Source organism: Haemorhous mexicanus, chromosome 3 (genome assembly GCF_027477595.1).
Source record: "Haemorhous mexicanus isolate bHaeMex1 chromosome 3, bHaeMex1.pri, whole genome shotgun sequence".
NCBI lineage: Eukaryota > Metazoa > Chordata > Aves > Passeriformes > Fringillidae > Haemorhous > Haemorhous mexicanus.
The window spans coordinates 761002-782332 of NC_082343.1; the positions used below are offsets into that span (position 1 = coordinate 761002).

The 21331-nt window shown below is 53.0% G+C and overlaps 1 protein-coding gene across 1 annotated transcript; it reads right to left on the reverse strand.

Annotated features, from left to right (window-relative positions):
* Positions 1–6903: 6903 nt before the first annotated feature.
* On the reverse strand, positions 6904–20204 carry LOC132325756 (tubulin monoglycylase TTLL3-like). The gene is made up of 14 exons (XM_059843330.1): positions 20165–20204; positions 19978–20081; positions 19747–19856; positions 19506–19701; positions 19234–19362; positions 19041–19155; positions 18837–18944; positions 18469–18637; positions 18247–18395; positions 17928–18174; positions 17414–17846; positions 17228–17338; positions 16204–16410; positions 6904–7137 (listed from the first exon to the last, which is right to left on the reverse strand). Exons 1-14 carry the CDS (start codon positions 20202–20204, stop codon positions 6904–6906), a joined length of 2352 nt encoding a protein of 783 aa, XP_059699313.1.
* Between the last annotated feature and the right edge of the window lie 1127 nt (positions 20205–21331).

Here is a 21331-nt window from a genome sequence, read left to right on the forward strand (position 1 = left end):
AAGGGATCTGACCTCACTGCCCACAGACATCCTTTATATCAGCTGAGTGAGGGGCAACAGGCCCAGGAATGTGGATTTTGCCTGAGCCAGGCAGAGTTCCCTTCTCTCCAGCGAGTTTTTCACATTGCTGAGCTCTTTACAGCTTTTCTGCCAAGAACTTCCCACAAGTGTAGGTACTTTCCTTCATTACTACCTGTAAGTGAACGTTCTGTCTCCAGCTCTGTTAAAGTTATGAATGATTTCCAGCCTTCTCATGTACTGTCCTCTGAAGGTATTTCTGAGCCCTGCTCCCTGAGTGGAGGCAGTGCCATTGTTTCCACAGCAGTCCCAAGCCTTGCTGGCCCATTTCAGGGCTCGGTACTCAGCAGTGGAAGCTCTCTCCAGGCTGGAATTTAGAAAGTGGTCTTTCAGGCTGGGAGCAGCTACAAACCATCCAATGCAGCTATTCCCTGTAGTACTCATGGCAGAGCAAGGGAAATGAATGGGTTTAGTGGCAGCCAGGCTGCTTTTGGTGAGTTATTGGACATTAAATGATTTTCAGGCGGTGCAACAATTCTGCTTTTGCTGCAGCTTCTGTCCCCCCAGCATCTCCATCTGCCTGAGGCACGTGTTCAGTCTGGGCAAGGGAGCTCAGGGGCAGAAGGTGCTGCAAGTCTTGGTGGTCAGGCTAAAATACAACTGAAGACCTTAAAAAGGGGCAGCTTTCAAGACCAAATCTTCAGTTTTTCTGAATGCAGCCCTGGTCAGTACTTGTAGGCTCCTTGGCTCTCTATGGATGCAGAGGAAGGCCAGGTATAGTCTCTAAGAGCTGTTTTTGATTTAAAGGAGGCTGTTACAGTGAGAACTGAGATGTTTAATGAGTGCCTATTTTTCTGATTCATCATTTCAGAGCTGTGTTTGGTGGTCTGGGTTACCTTCCCTCTCCAATCCCCAGGAAATCAAGTATTAATGACAAATGCTCAGGCTGCTGCTGGTGTCTGAGGGTTCACTGCACAGAGCAGGCTCAGGAACATCCCCTCGGGAAGGCTGAGGGGGTGGTTGGCAATGAGGAACAACCTACACTTCATTCTGCAGCAAAACGAGACACAAATCAAATGCTTCCACACCAAACAGGGAAACTCAAAGGGCTCCTTTGCTGACCAGGTGTGCTGAGGGGCAGAAGGGGAAGGCAGAGCTGGGGGTGGGGGTGTGTGTTTGTCAAGGAATCCATTGCTTTCCACCCAGTGTAGGATGAACTGGTAGCTGGGACATGATGAGAAGCCATCAAAAATGGGTGATATTGGAGATGGGTTGAGCTGGACTCCAGCTCTCAAAGACAGGCTGAAATCTCTGGAGTGGGTCCAAGGAGTGAGATGGCTCAAGAAGCTCTAAATCTAGGAAGTCTTTGCACAACAGAATGAAAATAGGTATTTTCCCTTTCTTTCTCTGCCCATGCTGGTGGGAATGCCATTCTGGTGACTACCCTGAGGGCCTCCCCCTGCCTGCTGCTTCACCACCACCCCTGCAGCCCTTCGCCTGCAGCCAGCATTCCAGGGCAAAAGAGGATGGAGAAGGGATTGCTGTCTGCTCCAGCACTGGGGACTGGGGATACAAACAGAGTCTGAGCCTGCTGCTCCCAGTTTTTGGTGGGACAAGTTCCCTGGTTCAGACTGTCCTGAGCTTCTTTCAAGGCTGAAATCCAGAAAGTGCAGATACAGTGCTGGGAACAGCAGGCAGTCCCTGCCCTAGGGAGGATGCAGCTGTCGAGATCTGCAGACAAGATTTTGGAGGACTGCAGGGAAACAGGCAGCTGAAAACAGTCAGCTACCTTGTAAGGGGTGAAAGAGACTGCTGAGGCACTGGGGAGGGCGGTGTGCTGTGTCTCAGGACAGGCTGCACAGCCTCAGCTGCTCCCGGAGCCAGCGGGGACGAGCGGCGCCGCGGGAAGGGCTCTGCGTGCGGAGCAGAACTCCGGGCTAGCGGGAAGGGGATTTGTCTTCTCGTGCCTTGCTGCCTTTGATTTCCCCAGAAACAAAGTGAATCCCACAGGCATTTCTTCCTTGCTTTCCTCCTGAAGTTTGGTTATTTGAAGAGATTCAGGAAATATATAGAGGAGAAGGTTCCTGGGGAAGGCAGCTTCTGCTGCCGGGTGCTGCATCCAAAAAGTGAGTCAGGAGCACCCTGGGAAAAACTGATCTGATGCTCAGTGCTGCAGCTCCATGGTAGCCCACAGGGGTTTAAATCATCACAGGGCCTGGAGCAACAGCAAAACAGGGTAGCAGAGGGCTGGGGATGTAGCTAGTGAGGGCAAAATTGTTGCTTTCTTCACCTTTACCAGCAGCATCATTTCAGCCTCAGATTATTCCTGCTTCCAGCTCCAGTGGTCGGCCAAGCCGTGGGACAGACCTGGCCTCCTGAGAGCCAGGAAGTGTGAATGCAGACCAGCCATCACCCTGTTTCTGGAGCAAAGCTGATGTTCCCAAGGAAATCCCTGTTCTGGGGTGGCAAGGCCCCGTGCCTCAGGGCTGTTCCAGTAGGTGATGTATATGTCAGGGATTTGGCAGCAGGAGAGTGGTGGGGTGGATGGAGCAGGGGTGCACCCCCAAACCTGGTCCTGTTTTGTTAAGGACAAAATGGTGGTTGAGTTTTTTTTAAAAATATATTAATGACAAGATGGAGTTGGAGTATTTTTATCTTTATCCTTCATTTTTATCCTCTATTATTTCCCCCTCCAGCTCTTTCTAATGCTCTGCTGCTCCTCAGCCAGGCAGCTGGGGGGCTGTGTGACCCTGGCTGTCCCACGCTCTCCTATCCTCAGGACATGGCTTTTCAGCTGGGACTAAATCCACGTGCTAGCCAAAACCCCAGCAACACTTTCCTTTGAATCTGAGTCTCTGGGGGAGCCTTCTCCAATATGACTTTGGTACTGTAAATGCTAGAGATATTTACCTTCTCTTTCAGGGGAGGGAGAGCTTTGGTCCTCCAGCATGATATTTAATTCCTTGGCTGGGCTTAGCCTTTCTGGGCTCTGGGTTGTCAGCCAGGGGGCAGGGGAGCCGTGCTGGATTTCTGCTTCTTCCCTCGGAGGTGTGTGAGGTATCACCCTCCCAAGCAGATGGCTTTGGAGGAGTCTGTCTCCAAGGAGCTCTGCTGGCTCTGGATGTGGCAGAAGTCACAGTGCAGAAATCTCAGCAGCAGCATCACCTTGCAGATGTTATCCTCACTCAGCACAGTTTCCTCCCTCCAGAAAGGCCTCTCTGATTGCTGTTGGTAGCATAGGAAAGAAGGAGTCACCACGACACAGGGGTGTCATGAGCAGAGAACTGGTCAGATACAGAGACTGCCACTGAGACACTCATTGACCCAGAGGCTCTTGTGGCTGCCTGTAGGGTGGTGTTCCACAGCTCTCGTGGTCCCAGGCAGTCAGGGATTGTCCTGGTGGAGGGCAGAGCCAGAGGAAAGGCATCTCTAGGTTTCTCGTGATCTTTTAAAAATGGTCATCAAAATGTTTCCATTTTCAACAGCAACACATTTTCAGAGGTTACTAAACAACACCTGCATCTCTGAAAATTGAACACAACTTTTTATCCAAACCCAGGTATCTCTATATACTCTCCCCTTTCCTAGTTTACCATTAAAAATGTAGAATGCTTGGAGCAGAAACTAAAAATACCCCCAGGTTTTTAATTGTGGTTGAAAAGGCTATTTGCCTGTTTTGAAGGGTTAGTTTCCACTATTATTTGGAACTGGTTGCCTAAAGCAAAGCACAAAGTTTAGGTTTGGCCTGTCCACACAACATTGCCACACTGATCCTTGGTGAGCCTGGCACCCTCAGGCTGACCAGAGGGTCACCCTTCCTTGTGTGGTGATGGAAGGCAGGTGAGGGCACTCTGCAGCAGGTGATGGAGATGCTCAGGGATGCTGCCAGCTTTCTCATTCTCTCCTGCTCCCTGGAAATGTCTCCTGAAGCTAATGGCTGAAGGGAGAAGGGCTCCAGGGTGAGGCTGAGTGCTGCAGACACCCTGGGTGATTTACCCTCTCCTGCAGGGAGCCCCTGGCAGTGCCAGCAGTGAGTCAGGTTTCCTGCTCCTTAAATTTAGACGCATCAGCCCTCACCTCTCCCTGCAGCTTTGTGAAGCACATTGGGATCCAAGGTAGTTACAAAACAATGTCAAAGGTGTTAAAACGATTACCATAAAAATACATCTCTTTTCTGCAGGAATGCCTTGGAATGCCACAGAGCTTTGGAAACTAGAAGGGTGGCACACTGTGTCTCCTGTGGACTTGGGGAAGTCTGCTAAAATGGTAGGATTTTCTCTCCTTTTCAAATCATTATTGTAGGCAGTTAGAAAAAAGCCAATTCTATATTCTGTGTGATGAGATATTGATCTAACTCCTAAATCCTTCTAACCTGATTAAGGTCTTAAGAATTTCAACTATTGAAAAATATTAATTTTTTTCATATAAATATCTTAGGCTGCACTGGGGATGTTAAGCTTAAGTCTTTCCCTGAGAAATTCAAATAGCTCAGCCTGTGGGGATCATTCAACCCTACCAAAGGCTTTAACATATGTTTGTATGTAAATATAGTTTACATATATATTAAGCCTTTATACGTATATGTAAATGTAGATGATGTATATGGCAGTTTGCAGCCAATCTCGAGAAGGGATTTTCTTGGTACCTTTTCATGGTATGTAGTTGGGCAAACAGAGCCTGATCTCAGCCAGACAGTTTGGAGATGTCTGTTGTCCTTGTCATCCTTGGGATCACACCTTCCCTAAAGGGAGGTGAAGCTCGGGCCTACGGGGGTGATTGCAGAGGTGCACCTTCCCCTGTGGTAGCCCTCACTTCTCTGCACGTGCTGGAGAGGGTCTCAGGGCAGAAGAGTGGAGATCCAGGGCTCTGGAAAAGGCTCATGGCACATATCCTTCCACTGCAAGGGAGAGTTGCAATTTCCAGCTAAAGTTGCTGTGCTCTCATGGCTTGCCAAGTCCTTGTGTGTGGTCTGCCACACTCTGCCACCCACTCCAGCCTGGCACCTGCACCGTGCTGGCCACGGGGTGACTTGAGCTCCCAGAGCTGAGTGTCATTGTCCTCTCGTGCTGGGCACAAAGTGGGGACAGATCTTGGCAATTGTAGCAAGTGAGAGCAGGAGGGGCCAAACCTAACCAGCTTGAATGGAGCTGGTCTGGTCCTGCAGATCGCAGAGCTTTGGGAGCCACCTCCTACTAAGGTGAGAGTCTTGAGCTTCCTTGGAAGCAGGAAGCCATGATCATTTCACTCTGTGCTGATGTTTTGGCCTTGGAGCATTGTGCTCCCTCACGTCTGCAGAGCATGGTCAAACCCAGAGCTGGGAAAGAGCTGTGGGTCAAAGTGGCAGTAGCACCTTGCACCAGCAGTGATGGGTGGGTTTGCTGCTCCCTGTGCTTTCCCTTCCCCAGCTCCTGTGCTTTGTGGAGCTGTAAGGATCAGAGCTCCTAAACTCCCCAAGGAAATGCTGGATGTGGTGTTTGGCTCTTCAGAAATACAGCCTGGTGGCAATTGTCAAACCTGCTTCCTCCTGTGTGCCAGCAGCCCCTGCTAAACGTGTGTAGGTCGGTGTTGACACAGGCTCCAGGCACATCCTGCTGCTCTGATCTGCAGCTGTGAGCCCAACACACAAAGTGAGTTACACCAGTCAATCACACATCTGGATTATTTAAAGGGTTGGAACTACTGGTGTGCTCTCAGCTGCCTCACAGTGGCATTTGCATTTTGGCAGCACAAGTGCAGATTTTAATCCTGCCAACAAGAAATCTTTGTGGGTGCCCTGGCTGCATTCAGAAGTACAAGTTTCCTCGAGGCATTCCTTGTTGCAACAGTGAGATAGTAAGTGATTGCTTTTTGAAAGTCACAAGGTTCTGGCTGACTTGTCTTTTCCCATGGAAAAATATTAGGATATATAATCTGGGTATGTGGTTGTAGCAATGGAGAAGCTCTCAACAGAAATAGAGAATCCTCCTGAGGACTTTTGCTCTGTGGCAGCTGAAAACTTATCTGCTGAGCTCCCTTTTGGGTAACTGAAGGAGAGACTGAGCAGTGGGAATTCAAAACCATGCCCAAGGACTGCACTGAGCACTTCCTCCAGTGCAGGAATAGTGCCTGTTTTAGTGAAGGGAGGGCCAAAAAAAGAAGATAACCGTGGGGAGGAGGAGGCAGATGCAAGAGGGAGAAGCACACGGGGCTGGAAGTGATGTCGTGGGAACACCACTTAGAGCAGAGGGGAAAACCAGCGTGGTGCCTGTCTGGGAAGGGGCAGCCAGGATGAGGTGCAGGTTTGGAGAGATGCAGAAAAGAGGTGAAACAAGGCAGGCCACACAGATTTCAGTTGTTATGAGGCAGAGGGCATGAGGGATAAAGCAAAGCCAAAAGAAGGATGACAGCAGGTAGCAGAAACTGAGAGACTGTTTTCCAGCAAAAATGACAGCGGGGAGAGGCCACTGTACTTTTGCCATCTGGCTATACTAGAAATTCAGAAAGAGATCCTCATGGATACAATTTAACAGTCTTTTGGCTGACCTGAAATCTCCAGATTATTCATAGGCATCTTGAAATGCTGGGGCTGAGGTGCGGCAGGCTGGTTTTGTTAAAACACTTTCACTCCTTGTATAGTCTTCACATCTGTGATATCTGTGGGTAAAAATAATTCAGCACAAATGTAGTTTGTGTCTGTCTTTAAGAAATCAAAGTTGTTGTGATGCCTGGGGCTGTGACAGAGAGCGTTAGAGAGGCGCAGGCAGACAGCTGCTGCCGTAGGGAGGCAAAAGGATCTGGAGTTAAATAAAGCAACCAGCTCCAGCATCTCAGCTCCCCCAGCCCCTCTCCACCGGGTAATGAGCGTGCGCTCCCGCCAGCCCTGTGACAGATTAATTAGCGCAGCACCTAAGGAGGAGCGCTCTTGGAGCGGTTCCGAGCCCAGCCTCGGGGAGGGTTCCGGGCAGGCTGGCTCGCCCTGAGCTCCGGGCGCTGCCGCAGTCCGGGCTGGGAGCGGAGAGCTCCCCCCGGACAGACGGGCGGCTGGCAGGGGCTCCCCGAGCGCAGCGAGCCGAGCTGCGGAGCAGCCCAGCAGCACGGAGCTCCCGGAGCATCCCTGCAGCCGCCCAGCGCTTCTAGAACCTGCTCCGTAAACGGCAGGGAAAATGGATGCTCCTTTGTCAGCGTGTTCAGCTGAACTTCGTTACCCTGGGCACTAGCCAGGAGACAGCAAATGTCTCGTGCTGGTTTATTAAAGAGGACCTTCAATAACCTTATTAAGGACTGGCCGTTCTCTCCAAGTAAATGAAAATCCAAACCTGTCAGTGCAGTTCAGTGATGATTATTTGCATCCTGAACAGCAAAGGGCCCAGAGGTGCTGTAGAGAGGCTCCAATGGCCACAAACTCCCCTCATGGCATTTTCATGTCTCCTGTCTGCAGAAGCTGCCTGTCCAGGGTGGCTTTTTAAATGGGATTTGGAGTAAAACAGAAGTGTTTGAATGAAAGCCTGGCTTTTGGGTCTAGAATGGAGTACTGACCTCCTGCTTGGGTTTTGATTTGAGTTTCAAAGTAATGGTAGGGTAGGATGATCTGTTTGGGGGTGGCTTGCTGTCTCTGCTAGGATTAGGAAATGGAAAATCCTGCAGCATTGCCTCCCAACCTACCCAGTTTAATTCACATATGGGGGACAAGGGAGGCAAAGCACAGGCAGCACTCAGGCTGAGTTTGTGCTGTTTCATAGTGGACCACACACTGGCAGCTCAGCTACTTGAAGGGAGATTTGGTTTTGTGATTCTGGCCAAATGACAACTGCATAAACAAAGCAGAAGGGCTGCTGAATGATTTGATGTTGACGTGGGCTTCCTGAGACCTTCCCCTTCGGTGACTCAGGCCCTTGGTCCCTCGTGTGCTCAGACACATCCACGTACAAAGGATGATCAGGCAGTCTGTTCCTGCCACATTGGCTTGCTTTGTAATTTTTTTAATTATTAGTTGCTAATCCCACTGAGCCAAATGGTATAAATTTTACTGAAGGGGAAAATTGCTTGTTGCTATCCAAATAATGCAACCTAGGACAGGCGTGGAGGCAGAAGGTGCATTTAGCTGCTATTAACCCACCTCCTCACCTACACCCCAACACCACGGCCTGGACAAGGCACCTCCCTTTGCCCTGCAGCACAGTTGTTTAAAATGACTCATTATGGATCAAAATAGGCATCAGCTCAGAGAAACCCTCCGCTGCATAACCCATCACTTCCCTGGGACTGCAGAGCAGGACAGCACAGGGCAGCAGAGCTCACAAGGGGTGTTGAACTGACCACGAGTCATGGAAGCAGCAGGACTGATAAGGAGTAACCTACTTTAGGATCTACATTCACGCTTTACTTTTCACAGGGCTTATCAGAGAAAGCCATTTCACCCTCTTAAGTATCACATGAGTTAAACACGACTCTGGTGATTGTGGTTTATGCTTGTTGCAAGCACCCCATCCAAGGGGGTGATACAAAAAGAAAGAAACAAGGTAATATTCAAGCTGTAATTTGGATTGTAAATCCCCTGGTGACCATGGCTCTCTGAGCAGCTCTGAGTGCCAGGATCCTCCTGCACAACCACCACGGCCAGGAGGTACCGGAGGGCCGGTGGGAGTTCACCGGTAATGGTGGCAGGAGCCACCGAGTCTGTGAGGCAAAATCAATGGAGCAGGATCTAAAAGCTGTACTAAATAACTCCTCAATAATCATAAATCTTGTTAGCAACAGCTCTCATGCTGCTTTATGGGGGAAGAGATGCCCTCATTTTGCAGAGGCAGCAATTCAAGCATCGGGGAAGGGAGCGCTCGTTCCTAGAGATGCAGCAGAGAAACAAGGGGCTGGGTTTCTGGGTCGGTGTGTTATCCACAGGGCTGCATTGCCTCCCTACCGTGACCGAGTGAAGTGGCATAGGAGTAGCCTGCTGGCAGTTTTCAGCTCTCTGGCAGGTGCTTTAGGGAGGCATTTCCCTCTGGGCCCTGCGGAGCAGCACTGAGCCATGGAGATTGTCCAGGAGGATGCTGAGAGGCAGCGGAGGAGCAGGCTTGAAGCAGAGCTGCCTCTTCAGCCAGGAGCCTGCCTAATGGGGATTTTTCTCTCCTCTCAACTGGTCTCAGCACATGCAGCAGAGGCAGAGCAGTCTGTGCGTGGTTTAAAAATCTGTTTTGCAGCAGGTGATGGGAACAGCGGAGCTGGGGAGAAAATGAAGCCTGCTGGAATATGCAGCAGTTTGAGTCCACCCCTGCTTGCTTGCCACAGCGTTTATCTCCATGAGAAAGGCAGCTTTTGTACTAACTTATTTGGAAATTGCATCTGGCAAGGACCAGAGAATATCCTCCTGGGTTTTTCCCCAGAACTGTGCACAGGGTCTGGGCAAGATCCTCTGAGTGGTCACCCCTTCCCTGAGTTGGTGATGGAAAATTGATGCCTGACCTAAATGTGGGGTTGTAAGCAGCAGTGGATGGGGCAGGGCTAAGTTTCTCAGAATAGCTCCTGATGCAGAGAGAAATTCAAGTGTCTTTAACCCTCATCCTACGTTTTTGGGGTTTTTTTGGGTTTGTTTTCTTTTTGATTAATACTGAAGTCTGTAAATTGACTAAACCAGTATTTACCTGACGTGAGGTAATAAGGATGAATTAACTTTTCAGTGAATTCCCCATGGTGTTATTAGACAAGAAATCCTTTGCCGAGTGACTTCAGGGTTGGTGTTGGGAACAAAGAAGAATCAAACCAGCTGTGCCTACCCCGGGGTTTTAATGAGGCTGAGAGTGAGATTTTGCCGTACAAGACCGAGGCTTTGGTTCCTCAAGAGGGCTCTCCTCTCTGCCTCGGCTGCGCATCACCAGAGGGCAGCAGAGATCGGAAGAAAGCTGCAGCGAAAGCCCCGCAGCAGTGCCCGAGACGCGGAGAGCCCGCTGCCCTGAGTGATGGTGAGCAGGCTGCGGGGCTGCCAGCCGGGCACCGCCGGGCTCGGCCCTGCACCGCTGCTGCCCCGGAGGAACGCAGAGCTCCGTCCTTCTGGCTGTGCTCCGCACCAGGACCGGGCTCCTGGCAGCTGCCCCGGGGAAATGTAGCGGATAAACATTCGCAAGGAAGGCGAAAAGCAGCTCAGATTGACAGCGGGGGCCCCAAGTGCTGCTCTGGGCTGGGAAGAAAATAGAGCGTGCGAAATGCTGGGTTCCTCTTGCTCAGCCGAGGCAAAAGCCTTGTGCAGGGATCTTTGCCCTGACTGTGACTCTTATTCATGGCATGTGGGCAAACCACCCCTTTGCCCCCCGTGCCACCGCCACCACGGTGCCCCAACCCCCAGGAGCAGACCCCAAACACGGGGGATGTCCTCACAAAGTAATTCAGCTTTATGGAGGGGGCAGCCTCCCCAAAACAGGACTGTTAGGGATCCAATTATTTGTGTGGTATTGCATTCATTAGTATTAAATAATTATTTAGCTTGATGTTATTAGAAGCTCCAGTGGAAGGAAGGCACCAACATCTACTTTCCTTTGGAGTGAACCCTTCACAGAAGCAAAGCTGCCTGCTGAGGACTTGCAGGTAGATACTTGGCATATATTTGAAGGATTAAATAGCCTAAAATATCCACCAGGCTGCTGACTGCTTTGGCACTGTCTTGCCTGTTTGGATGTGACTTTCAATTGAGCCTTTCACTTGTACTGTAATTTTTTTGGCTTAGTTTATTGCTTCCAGGCAAATTTCTGAATGTTGTCAGGACCCTGGGCAGAGAACCCAGTGAAACAGTACTGATTTCTCAGCTGCTGTAGTGTGAGCCTTTTGGAATCAGAAGGCATTTTTTTACTACTAAAGCAAGGAGAACAGTCTTTTTGCATTGCTGTGCCATGATGGCATTTGCCGGGGTGCCATCCTTGCTTCTCCTTCTTCCACACTCTTAGGAGGCCTTGGCAGTGCTCCTGACTAGGAGGAAGGGAGGCACAGGGAGGGAATGGGCAGCCCTTCAAAGCACCAAGGAGAGGCAGGAGATGAGGTGTGGTACCAAAGCTTGACCTGCCTAGTTGCTGGTTTTTTTTCCTAGTACCCCTTTAACACAAGATTCCCAAGAGGTATTGGGTCAGGAGCTCCATACCTGAACTGGACTCAGGACCTCTTTACCACAGTTTCTTGCTGCAGCTGAGTTTGAGACTGAAAATGTCAGTGGCTGAGGATAAACCAAAGACAGGGCTGTGGAGAGTCTCTCAGGTGTGTTGTACATGGTGCCAAGCCAGGCCCCAAGGCACAGGGTGTGAGATAAGTGAACTGGGAGGTGTGGGGGCTGAATGGTGTTTATGACATCTCAGAAAACTCTTCTGAAGGTTCAGGCAGGATTTTAAATCTGGGAGTCTAGCAAGGATCTTGCTTTACCCTGCTCCCAGCGCATGTGCAATGGCTCCACAAGGCTCCCAGTGAGCAGCAGGACCAAAGCAAAGAGCTCCTCAGTGGGGATTTGCACCAAACCCACTCTTCTGTCACTGTTTGGAGAGATGCAGCCTCTCCCAAGCTCCTGAGACTGCTGCCAGCACTCCCTGTAAACAGGCAGTAGTTAACATTCAGCCTTGCAGCCCAGGAGTTTGGTGGTGATGGGTCAGACCTGTCATGAGCTATTGTTTGTCTTTCCTGACTGGATAAGCATGCAAATAGAGTCAAGGAAACAGAACTGCCCAAAGCCCACAGATGTGCTGTTTTTCATTCTAGTGAAAACTATTGATGGTAAGTCTCAAAAGTCTGTTAGAACAGATATTAAGCATGAAAGGGTTTAGTTTTGGTTTTTTGTTTGTTTCTTTCTTTTTGAGTTTTTGGGTTTTTTTTTTTTATTTTATAACCCTATCCTGAGCCTGACAGAAAATGGTCCGTTTAAAAGTTTTAAATATGAACCCCATGAAAATTTTATTTAAACGACTGTATTTCAGCATTTTTCAGATCCTGCTGTGACTGCTGAAGGGTCACATTAAAATTGGTTTTTGTAAGCAGAGCAACATGCATCTCTGAAATTCATTTTCACTGAATATTTTTACATTCAGGTAAAGCTTCCTCCCACACTGAAAGCACACTGCACAAGCCTGGCCCCAGCAAACTCATTTACAAAAAGATGCAAATCAGTGTTTCAAATGAGGATGGTGCCTGTCAGTACACACAGGTTTGACTGTCAGAGGTGGATATTCCTTGTTTACCAATAAACTCAAATCTGTTCACCCAGGAAAGCTTTAAAGCTTCCAGAGCCACACGGTGACAAGGAGAAAGCACTGAACGCTCAGGCTGGGAGGGAATGCCCCCAGCTGCTGGCAATTCACAGGCAGCTCAAGGCAGCTGGGAGGGGGGCCCTGCACCTTCACCAGTGTAAAGGTACACCTGGCTGGGACAGGGTGAGTGCTGGGGGAAGAACAGGGCCAAGAGCTCCAGCAAGCTGAGAGGGGAGTGCTGCCAGGAGGAACCAGCCATTGTGAAGGGGGCCTAAAAGGCAGAGGGGATGAAAGTCATGATGAAACGATTCTTTAGCTATTTCTTTTAAGTAATGGTTAGATTTGATTTCTTTTTTCCTCTGTAGAAGATGCCAGCTCGCCCTGGCCCATCAGATAACAATTGCTGACAAGCATCCAGAATTAATAGGCAATTTGAAGCTACTTCTGGCTCTTGTGAATGTTTCTGTTGGTTCTGTGTAATGCCTGCACAGCTCAACAGCAATTCCCTATGATGTGCCAGGCTTCTTTTGGCATCCTTAGTCACCAGCTAGGAGCTGCATTGCACAAAACTACCAGATTCCTGATTGTTGTCTGTGTTTCTACAGCTCCCCTGCCTCTGGGGGTCCCTGGGCTCTGTTTCCCCTGTAAGCAGCATGTCACAGGCTGTAGCAGTTGGAGCAGCTCCAGAGTGTTGGATTTCCCTGCAATCCCTGTGCCACAGAGGAGCTGTTGGCTTGTACAGGTGCTGTTGCTGGTAGGAGAGGATTTATTCACCCCATCCCTCTGTAATACCACATGCAGCAAATACTCTGCCACTTGATTTTATTTTTTCCCCCTGCCTTCTTCCAGGAGGTCTCCACGGCCTGTAATGCCAGCACACCATGATTTAGCCTTGCCCCAGTCAAGTTCATTTTGGGAGCAGGAAATGAAGCCCTTACTTAGGGATGAGGGAATGCTCCTTCCTCCAGCCCATTTAAGTCAATACAATTCCTCTTACTGAAAGTCTTCCCTGATTTGATATTATAAATAAGGTGTTCCTTGGAGCTATGGCAAGAGATTTGTGGCAGTAGTAATGCTAAATTTAATTTCCTGGGATTCAGTCTCAAACAATTGATAAAGCTGGGTTATTCAGTAGCCATTCAAAAGTCCTAAGCTGTAAATGTATTTATTAGCTCCACTGTGTTTACAGCAGCCCAAGAATTCCCCTTTGTGGAATTTTTGTCTGTTTTTCACTAGTGTATAAGCACAGGTTACTGGGACTAGAACAATATTTGTGTTGCAAGTTGCCTTTCAGAAAAACTCAAATGAATGGTGAATTTGTTTAAAATGGGGAGGAAAAAGCAGGTTCTTGTATGTCAGTCATAAATACATACTTAATAAAATATATGATAAATTGGGAAAAATACATGTACTGATGTAGGATGCCTGCAAGATTAATGTGAGGACAGAGGCGAGAGGGATTTTTATCATATAAATGTTATTTTGTGCCTTTTACTGAAGCTGTTGTGGTATCAAAGTGATGACTCGATGTCCTGTTTGCTAGCACGAGGTGACTGTGCTCACATCTTCCTCCCTGAGCAGCCATAGCAGAGGCAGGCTGGGGAAACTCCAGGGAGGCTTAGGGGAGCCTTGGGAACAAGGAACTGCACGAAGGGACCCACTGTGCATGGGTGGGTGTGTGAGGGCTGCCTGGTGGGGCATGGATGAAACAGGGAAGTAGGTGGGCAGGAATCCAGCAGGACATGAAGCACTCCCAGGTAGCAAGAGCAGCCAGCTGAGGTACCTCTGTTAGATTGAAACCATCCTTGGAGGCTTCACAAGGCTTTGAACCTCAAAGGCAAATCACAAAGTGTGGCTAAGGTTAGATGACAGCCTGCTGTGAACCAGCACTAGCATACAGCTCCTCTGGCCTTAGGTTGTGTACATGTGCAGAGTTCATCTTTCCTTTCCTTTTTTTGTTGCTGCTCTCTGTCTGCTTAACTCTTCTGCACTGGTTTCCCCCTTTGATTTATTTTTTGCTTGTGTTACCCATCTCGAGAGACTGAGTCACAGCAGTAATCTGTATGAACTCCTACCTGCAAATTTCCTTGTTCTCGGTACATTTTCTGGCACACAACTGATTCAGCTTCCCAGAAGGATCTGTCACTTGGGAGTGCAGAGCTTTCCTCTCTATTACCAAGATCTCTCTCTCTGACTATCCCTTGGCCCCCCATCCACCAAATGATCACTCAGCTTTTCCATAACCACTCCATTAGCAGTTTCTTTCCCTCTCTCACAGCCTACTTCCAGCTCTTTGTTCAACACCCTTATTTCAGCTGATGTCATTTAAGTTCTGGAGCTTCATCCTTTGACTCTCCTTGTGACACCTGCTCTCACATCCCTAAAACCTTCCTGTGCTGCTGTCACTGCTTTATGCAAGAGACTCTCCTACTCCACTTCTGATGGAGTCTCTAAATACATCCTCACTGCCACCCTTGAGGACAGTCTTGAAAGAGTCATCCTGACTGAGCCAAGCCCCTCTGTTTGCTCCACTTCTGCCTCTGGGCCACTGGCATCTGAATGAGCTGACCAGTCATGCAAAAACGTTTTCTGAGCACTGGGTTTTCTGACTGAGTGGTAAATATCAAAATGCCAGTTAAGTCAGCTCTTCTCCTTTCTTTGTGTGGAGCAGCATGTGAAGACCGGGAGAGTCTGCAGCCCGTGCTGGCTGGGATGAGAAGACACGAGGATGATGCCAGTAAGGATTTCCTAGAGGAACAGAAGATGGTCCCCCCTCAGTACTTGCCCTCCCAAACAACTTTTTCAGGGGCTAGTCACCAGCATGGGTACATGATCCAAACTGATGCAGGAGATGGCCCCTGCTGCTGGCCAGGTTTGATTTTCCCCTTGCATCCAGGTTCTCTTCCACTTGCTCCCAGTGGCCCTGATGACTGCAGCCAGCAGAAAATGGTCTGTCTGTACCTTAATGCAGCAGGAATTCCCCAGTGAGGAAGAACTCTCTTGCAGAGAGAAGGCCTGAGGAGCTTCTCTAACAGCAGAGAACTCTCCCAGCTCCAGTCTCCATGTCAGAACTCTGCCAGAAGCACCAGCCTTTTTCTGCAGCTGATGTACCATGCACTGGTCATGTCTGCCCAGCCCAGAGCAGGGCAGGAGGGGCCTGGCCCAGCCATCCTCGGGGACAGCAGCAGGCACAGGGCCTGCTGGGCACAAGAGCTGGGGAGCCACGAGATCCTGGGTGCTCTCTGCCAGCACAGGAGCTGCCCTGGCAGTGCCAGTTCCAGCTGTCAGGAAGAACTCACTGCACACACTGGAACAGATTCCCAGAGACACTAAGGAATGTCCCTGCCTGGGGACACTCAAGAACTGCCTGCTCACAACCCTGTACCGTGTGCTCTGGGATCACACTGCTGGAGCAGGGAGGTGGCACCACATGACCCACTGTGGTCCCCTCCAAAGTGACCCATTCTGGGGTTCTGTAACAAGGTGGGTAACCTTGTCACAAAAGGAACCTGCAGGAGCTGGTGCTGCCCCAGGGCCCCGCTGCACTCCCCCCCTTTCCCATACACCTGAGTAGCCACAGGAGCCCACAGGGGACCCCTGAGAACACCTGACTTCCCTTTGCCAGCCCTTAATCCCCACCTGCTGCCAGGCTCGTGCACCCACTTCTCTTCTGGCACGCCCACAGGATGGGATTCCTCCTGCCCTCGCCCTGGCGTGTCAGGGGGCACCAGCCCTGGCAGCGCTCTGTGCCTGACCGCTTCCCAGGGGTGCAGCAATGTCAGCTCTGCCTGCCAGGGGCCACTGCAGGCAGCTTTTGCTGCCTCCTGTGGCTGTAGCCAGCAGAGGAGCTGCCCAGGCAGCCCCAGGTCCTGCCTGCAGCATCATCCCCAGCTGCGTCCACATCTCCTACACACAGAAGGTCCAAGCAGGCTCCTTTCCAGGAAAGTCTATTAAAGCAGGCATGCAGGTTAAGGCAGCTACCACAGCACAGCACTGGGCTCTCGTTCCCGCGGGAGGCAGCCGGGTGCTGCTGTGTTAGCCCCTCCAGGACGGGCAGGGCGCTGTCACCTCGTGGCGGTGTCTCTGTGTCCCAGGTCTTCTGCATCCCCTGGGGAGCTGGTGTGTTCTCCTGTTCCCGGTGGGGGCTGGGGGTCCCGGGGCTCTTACAGCGCGGGCAGGCGCGCTGGCCGGGCAGGAAGCCCTGCGGGGGCCGGTGCACAGCCCGGGGGTCGCCAGGGTCTGCTGGGCGCTCTCCGGGGCTGTGGCACAGGCCCCCGCACCGGGGGACGGGCACTGATCGGGGGCAGAACTCTGTGGGGCCGAGCAGCCTGGGGCTGCCCACCCGGCTGACTGAGCCGTGGCAATCCCTGGTGCCCTGGGGGTCGCCTGGGCCTCCTGGGTGCTTCCTGGCATGGTGGCAACTTATCCAGGGGACGGCTATTGATCGGGGACTGAGCTTCCTGGGAATGAGCAAACTGAGGCTCAGTATCCTCAGCTTGCCCAACCAGGTGCCATGGCAGCTCCTGGCTCCTGGCAGAACCACCCGGAGGTAGCCAGGGACTCGTGGTTGCTCCCCGGGGCAGTGGCACAGGCCCCCTGTGCAGAGGACAGCTGGTGGTCGGCTGCAAAGCTGTCTGGGGTTGAGCTTCCAGGGGCTGCCCGACCACCAGGTGAAGGAGCCACGGCAACTCCTGGTCTCCAGCAGAGTAGCCTGGAGGTCGCTGAGAGCTCCTGGTGGCTCCCTGGGTTGGTGGTCCCGGCACTCTATCCATGGGACAGCTACTGATCAGGGACTGAGCTTCCTTGGGCTGCCCATCCAGGTGAAGGAGCCATGGCAGCTCCTGGCTCCCAGCAGAGCAGTCTGGGGGCTGTGGCAGTGCTGGAGGGTCAGATTTGGGCAGGCAGCACCTACCCCGCAGCCCCTGAGGAGGAGGCAGCTTTTCCTGTGCTGCCCTGGACCAGGGGACCTTGGTGGCTCTGTTCCCTGAGGGTGCAGGGAGCTGGAGGGCACTGGGTACGGTGGTGGGGGACTTGTCCTGGGATCGATGCTTTGCTGGCTGGGGCTTCTTCAGGGAACAGCCCGTGACCATCAGCCTCAGCCCCACAGTCAGACACGAGGACACGGCTGCCTGCAGGGGAACACAAGGGGCAGTGGGGGTGGGCTCGGGGTGCCAGGGGGTGGCTGTCCCCAGCCCCCGGCCTACCTCCCTGTAGAGGAGCTCAAAGGCACCAATGGAGCAGGTGGGGTTGTCCTTGCGGTCGAGCACGAGGCGCAGCGTGTCCCGCTGGACGTTGGCACACAGCTGGCGCGTCACCACCGAGGAGGGGCTCATGGTGGGGCAGGAGTTGATCTCCAGCAGCCAGGGCTGGAGGTCCTCCCCGATGAGAAAGTCGGCCCCAAAGAGCTCAAAGCTGCCCTTGCGGGAGCCCACTTGGTCCCGAGCACAGCGCAGGGCGTTCAGGATCGCCGCCTTCATGCCGGGCACCATCACTCGCTGCCAAGCGTTCGCCCGGCCCAGCCATGCCAGGTGGGCCTGGAACTGCTTGTTGGACCAGATCTTGTCAGGGGGCACGCGGGGGTCCGGCTGTGATGTTTTGTACTGCTTCTGGATGGAGACGTTGCAGAGGTGCCTGGCACTGGGGCAGGGAGAGCGGGCCGGGTCAGGGGGTGCCGGGGGGCTGGGCAGTGCCAGCCGGGGCTCGGGGGGGGACACTCACGGCTCCAGGTGGCACAGGGAGAAGGGTCGGGAGCAGAAGCGCAGGTAGCAGTCTTGGTAGAACCAGACGGTCAGTGGCTTCCAGTCGGTCACCACGAACCACTGCCGGATGTCGAATTTGGTGTTGAAGATGGTCAGCGGCCGCTCCACGTACTTCTGCACCACCCACTCGCACACCCCCTCCGGGGGGCTCGCGCAGCTCTGCACCAGCTCCAGCACCTCCTCCAGCCGCGTCGCGCACACGATACCTGGACACCACAGGGACGGTGGGATCCCTTCTCTGCGGGGATGTGTGTGCCCCACACTTCCCCCAGCCTTACCCCTGCCGCGGGATTTGGCGCTGGGCTTGATGATCCAGATGTTGAGGTTGCCCTCTATGCCGAGCTGCGGCAGCTTCTCCTCCAGGCGCTGCAGCAGGTGCTGGCACCGCTCCTGCTGCTCCCTGCCCAGCTCCAGCCTGGCCCCCTCACTGTGGGGGGACACAGGGGGTCAGCACCGGCCCCCCCACCGGCCCCCCTGCCCCCGTCTCGCTCAGCACCCACTGTGCCACACGGTAGTATTCCGGCAGGAAGCGGTCCCAGTTGATGCAGGTCCGGCAGGGCGACGGGGTCTTCCTATCGATGTCCTGGTGCCCCAGAACTCCCAGGTGCTGCTCACAGACCTCCAGGGCCTCCTCCACCAGCTGGGAATACAGGGGGGAGCATGGACCTGCTGTGGACAGCATGGGGTGAGATTCATGACGCCTACGCCAGCCTTGGCGCTGAAGCACTGAGCCTTCCTGTGTGATGGGTGCCTTTGGAGCTAGAGCAGGGGATGGAGTAAGGGATCCCAAGCCACAGACATGAGCAGAGGCTCAGCCTCCAAGCTCAGCCCTCGCCTCTGCCCCACTCAGCCAGCTCTGTGCACTCACGTGGCACCTCGTCGGGTTTTGAGGGCTGCTCTGTCCCCACCGGCCTGTCCCCGCCCTTCTGCAGGGCCAGTTTGAGAAGGCTGCGAGCTGCTGTCAGGCAGAAATCGTCTGCAAGAGGGAAGCATCATCCCTAGCCAGTCCTGCACAGGACATGGGAAGACTGGAGCATGAGGGGTGACAGGAGGGCAGCAGCCCCAGGCTCACCGATGAAGGCTTCCTTCTCATCCTTGAACCCCAGCCGGTAGCACCGGGGGAAAAAGGTGTTGAAGTCGACTTGCTCAAACCAGGACAAGTTTTGCAGGCTTTGGCACAGCCCCTCCTGTTTAGAGAAGCTTGTAATTTCCTTCTGGACACCCGTGCCCCTTGTGTTCCCTCCCTGCGGTCCCCGTGCTCCCACCTTGGTGCAAAGCGCGGCCAGCCGGGGATAGCGGTTCACCACCTCGATCCTCGGCAGCAGCTCCTGGTCAACGCTGCTCAGGCGAATGGTCCAGAGGAAGTTTGGCACCTGGTCCTGCACTAGGAAGGACTGTGGGAGGGAGTGGGCTGGGGTGAGCCAGGGAGCCCCCACCATGTCCCAGCCCCTCTCCCCAGGCTGAGCCCTGCCCCTGAGGGCCCCGGGGAGGATGTGGGGAGCTGTGGCAGAGCTCAGCCCTAGCCCTCTTAGCTAACCATGAGGTCATGGATGTCTTCCGAGTCCTCGCTGCACTGCTCCTTGTCTTCCTTGTCTTCATCCTCCTTTTCCTCCTTGTTCTCCTTACCGTGTGCTGTGCCACATGGGTGTTGCAGGGGCTCTGCGGTGCCCAAGGAAGGCTGTGCCCCACCAGGCGGGTTCAGCACTGCCTCCCCCTGCTCATCACCTCCACCGCTTGCCCCCTTCTCCAGCTGCTGTTTGCTTTGGTCGCCAGGCTGCTTCTTCAGCTGCCTGCCATTGAGGGGCAGCTTCCTCTCCACCCAGCCCCGGGCGCGCAGCAGCCGGCGGATGACGGGGTAGGGGCCGTGCACCGTGAAGATCTTCTTCTCCTGCGGGAGAGCAGCGAGCTCAGCCTGCCCACGGCAGCGCTCCGGCTCAGCTCCGCTGAGCCACAGGCGCACGAATGCCAGCACGTGCCATCTCGGGGCTGCGTGAAATCGAGCCCCTCACCTTAATGGCCTTCTCCACACGCAGCCTGGCCTTCCTGAGCCGCTCCGACTCAGCCGCGTACTGGTGGCCATCGTGGTAGCCGATGTTGGCAGCTGCCACCTGCCCTGTGAGGACAGCCCCACCTGAGCCTGCTGTCCCCGTGTCCCCAGCCCCAGGGCGTGGGCAGGGAGGGGGAGAACATGCTGACCTGTCTGCCTCTGCCTCACCAAGTCTGGGGATCCTGCCATGGCATTTCCGGACGTGCCAAGCCTTCTGCTGGCATCCCAGCTGCCCTCCACAGCCTCGGGATTCTGCACTGTTCGCTCGTCCTTGGCCTGCTGGGCCAGGGGCAGCTGGGATGTCAGCTGCTCAGGTATTGCCCCTGGCTGAGGGGCTGTGTGCTGGCAGGGCTGCTCTGTGTGACGCTGTCCCAGGCCAGCCTGATGGCGAGGGGAGCTGTGGGTGGCTCTGCCTCCTCCAGGCCAAGCAGGTTTTCCTATTCCCCCATCCCTTCGGGACTGCAGTGAGTGCCTGCACAAAACACAGCCTCCTTATTCTGTCACCACTGTGATGCCACAATGCAGGGTGCTCAAAGCAGCCTCAATACACAGATCCTGGTTCTCCCCTCTTGTGAGGGACTTTAACCACCCTGACAGCTGGAAAGATGACACAGCAAAGTACAGACAGTCCAGGAGGTTCCTGGAAAGCTCTGATGATCCCTTCCTGACACAGGTAGTGGAGGATCCCACAAGGAATGGTGTGCTGCTCAACCTTACACTAAGAGCCAGGAAATGCCTCTTTGGACATGTGAAGGCTGTAAACTGTCCTAGGTAACCTCCATGACAGAGCTCTGCCAAGAACAGTTTTACTTTACAGTATAATTTCTGACTGCTGCTTGATTTTATTTTGATGGCTACTGTTCAGCAAATTGCCCCTTTGCTTCTCCTTCTTTCAGAGATGTAGTTTCATTTACGATTGTTCACGGGCTCCTTGCCCACACTGCCTTCTATGAGTTAACTGAAGCTCTACTATTTTTGTTATTTACAATCATCTGCAGCCAGCAGCAGTTTTATGCTGACAGATAAAAAGCACACACTGGTCATTCAGTGTTGTTTCACTCTGATTGCCCCCGAGGGATCTGTTAGCAAGAACCTCAGTTACCCGGCTGCAGAGGTGGGTCACAATGTTAAACTGGCATCACAGACAGGACCCTTGGCTCTGGTGCAGTGATTGGTGGGCTCCAGACCTGCTGGAACATTTTTCTCCAGAAGTCAGGACAAGCCTCAGAGGGTTATTCTTGGTGAAAGCTTTGCAGCTCTCAGGAAGGCTCACGGGGAGCTGCTGAACCAGAAGTGGTTCAGAGGGAATGGGAAAT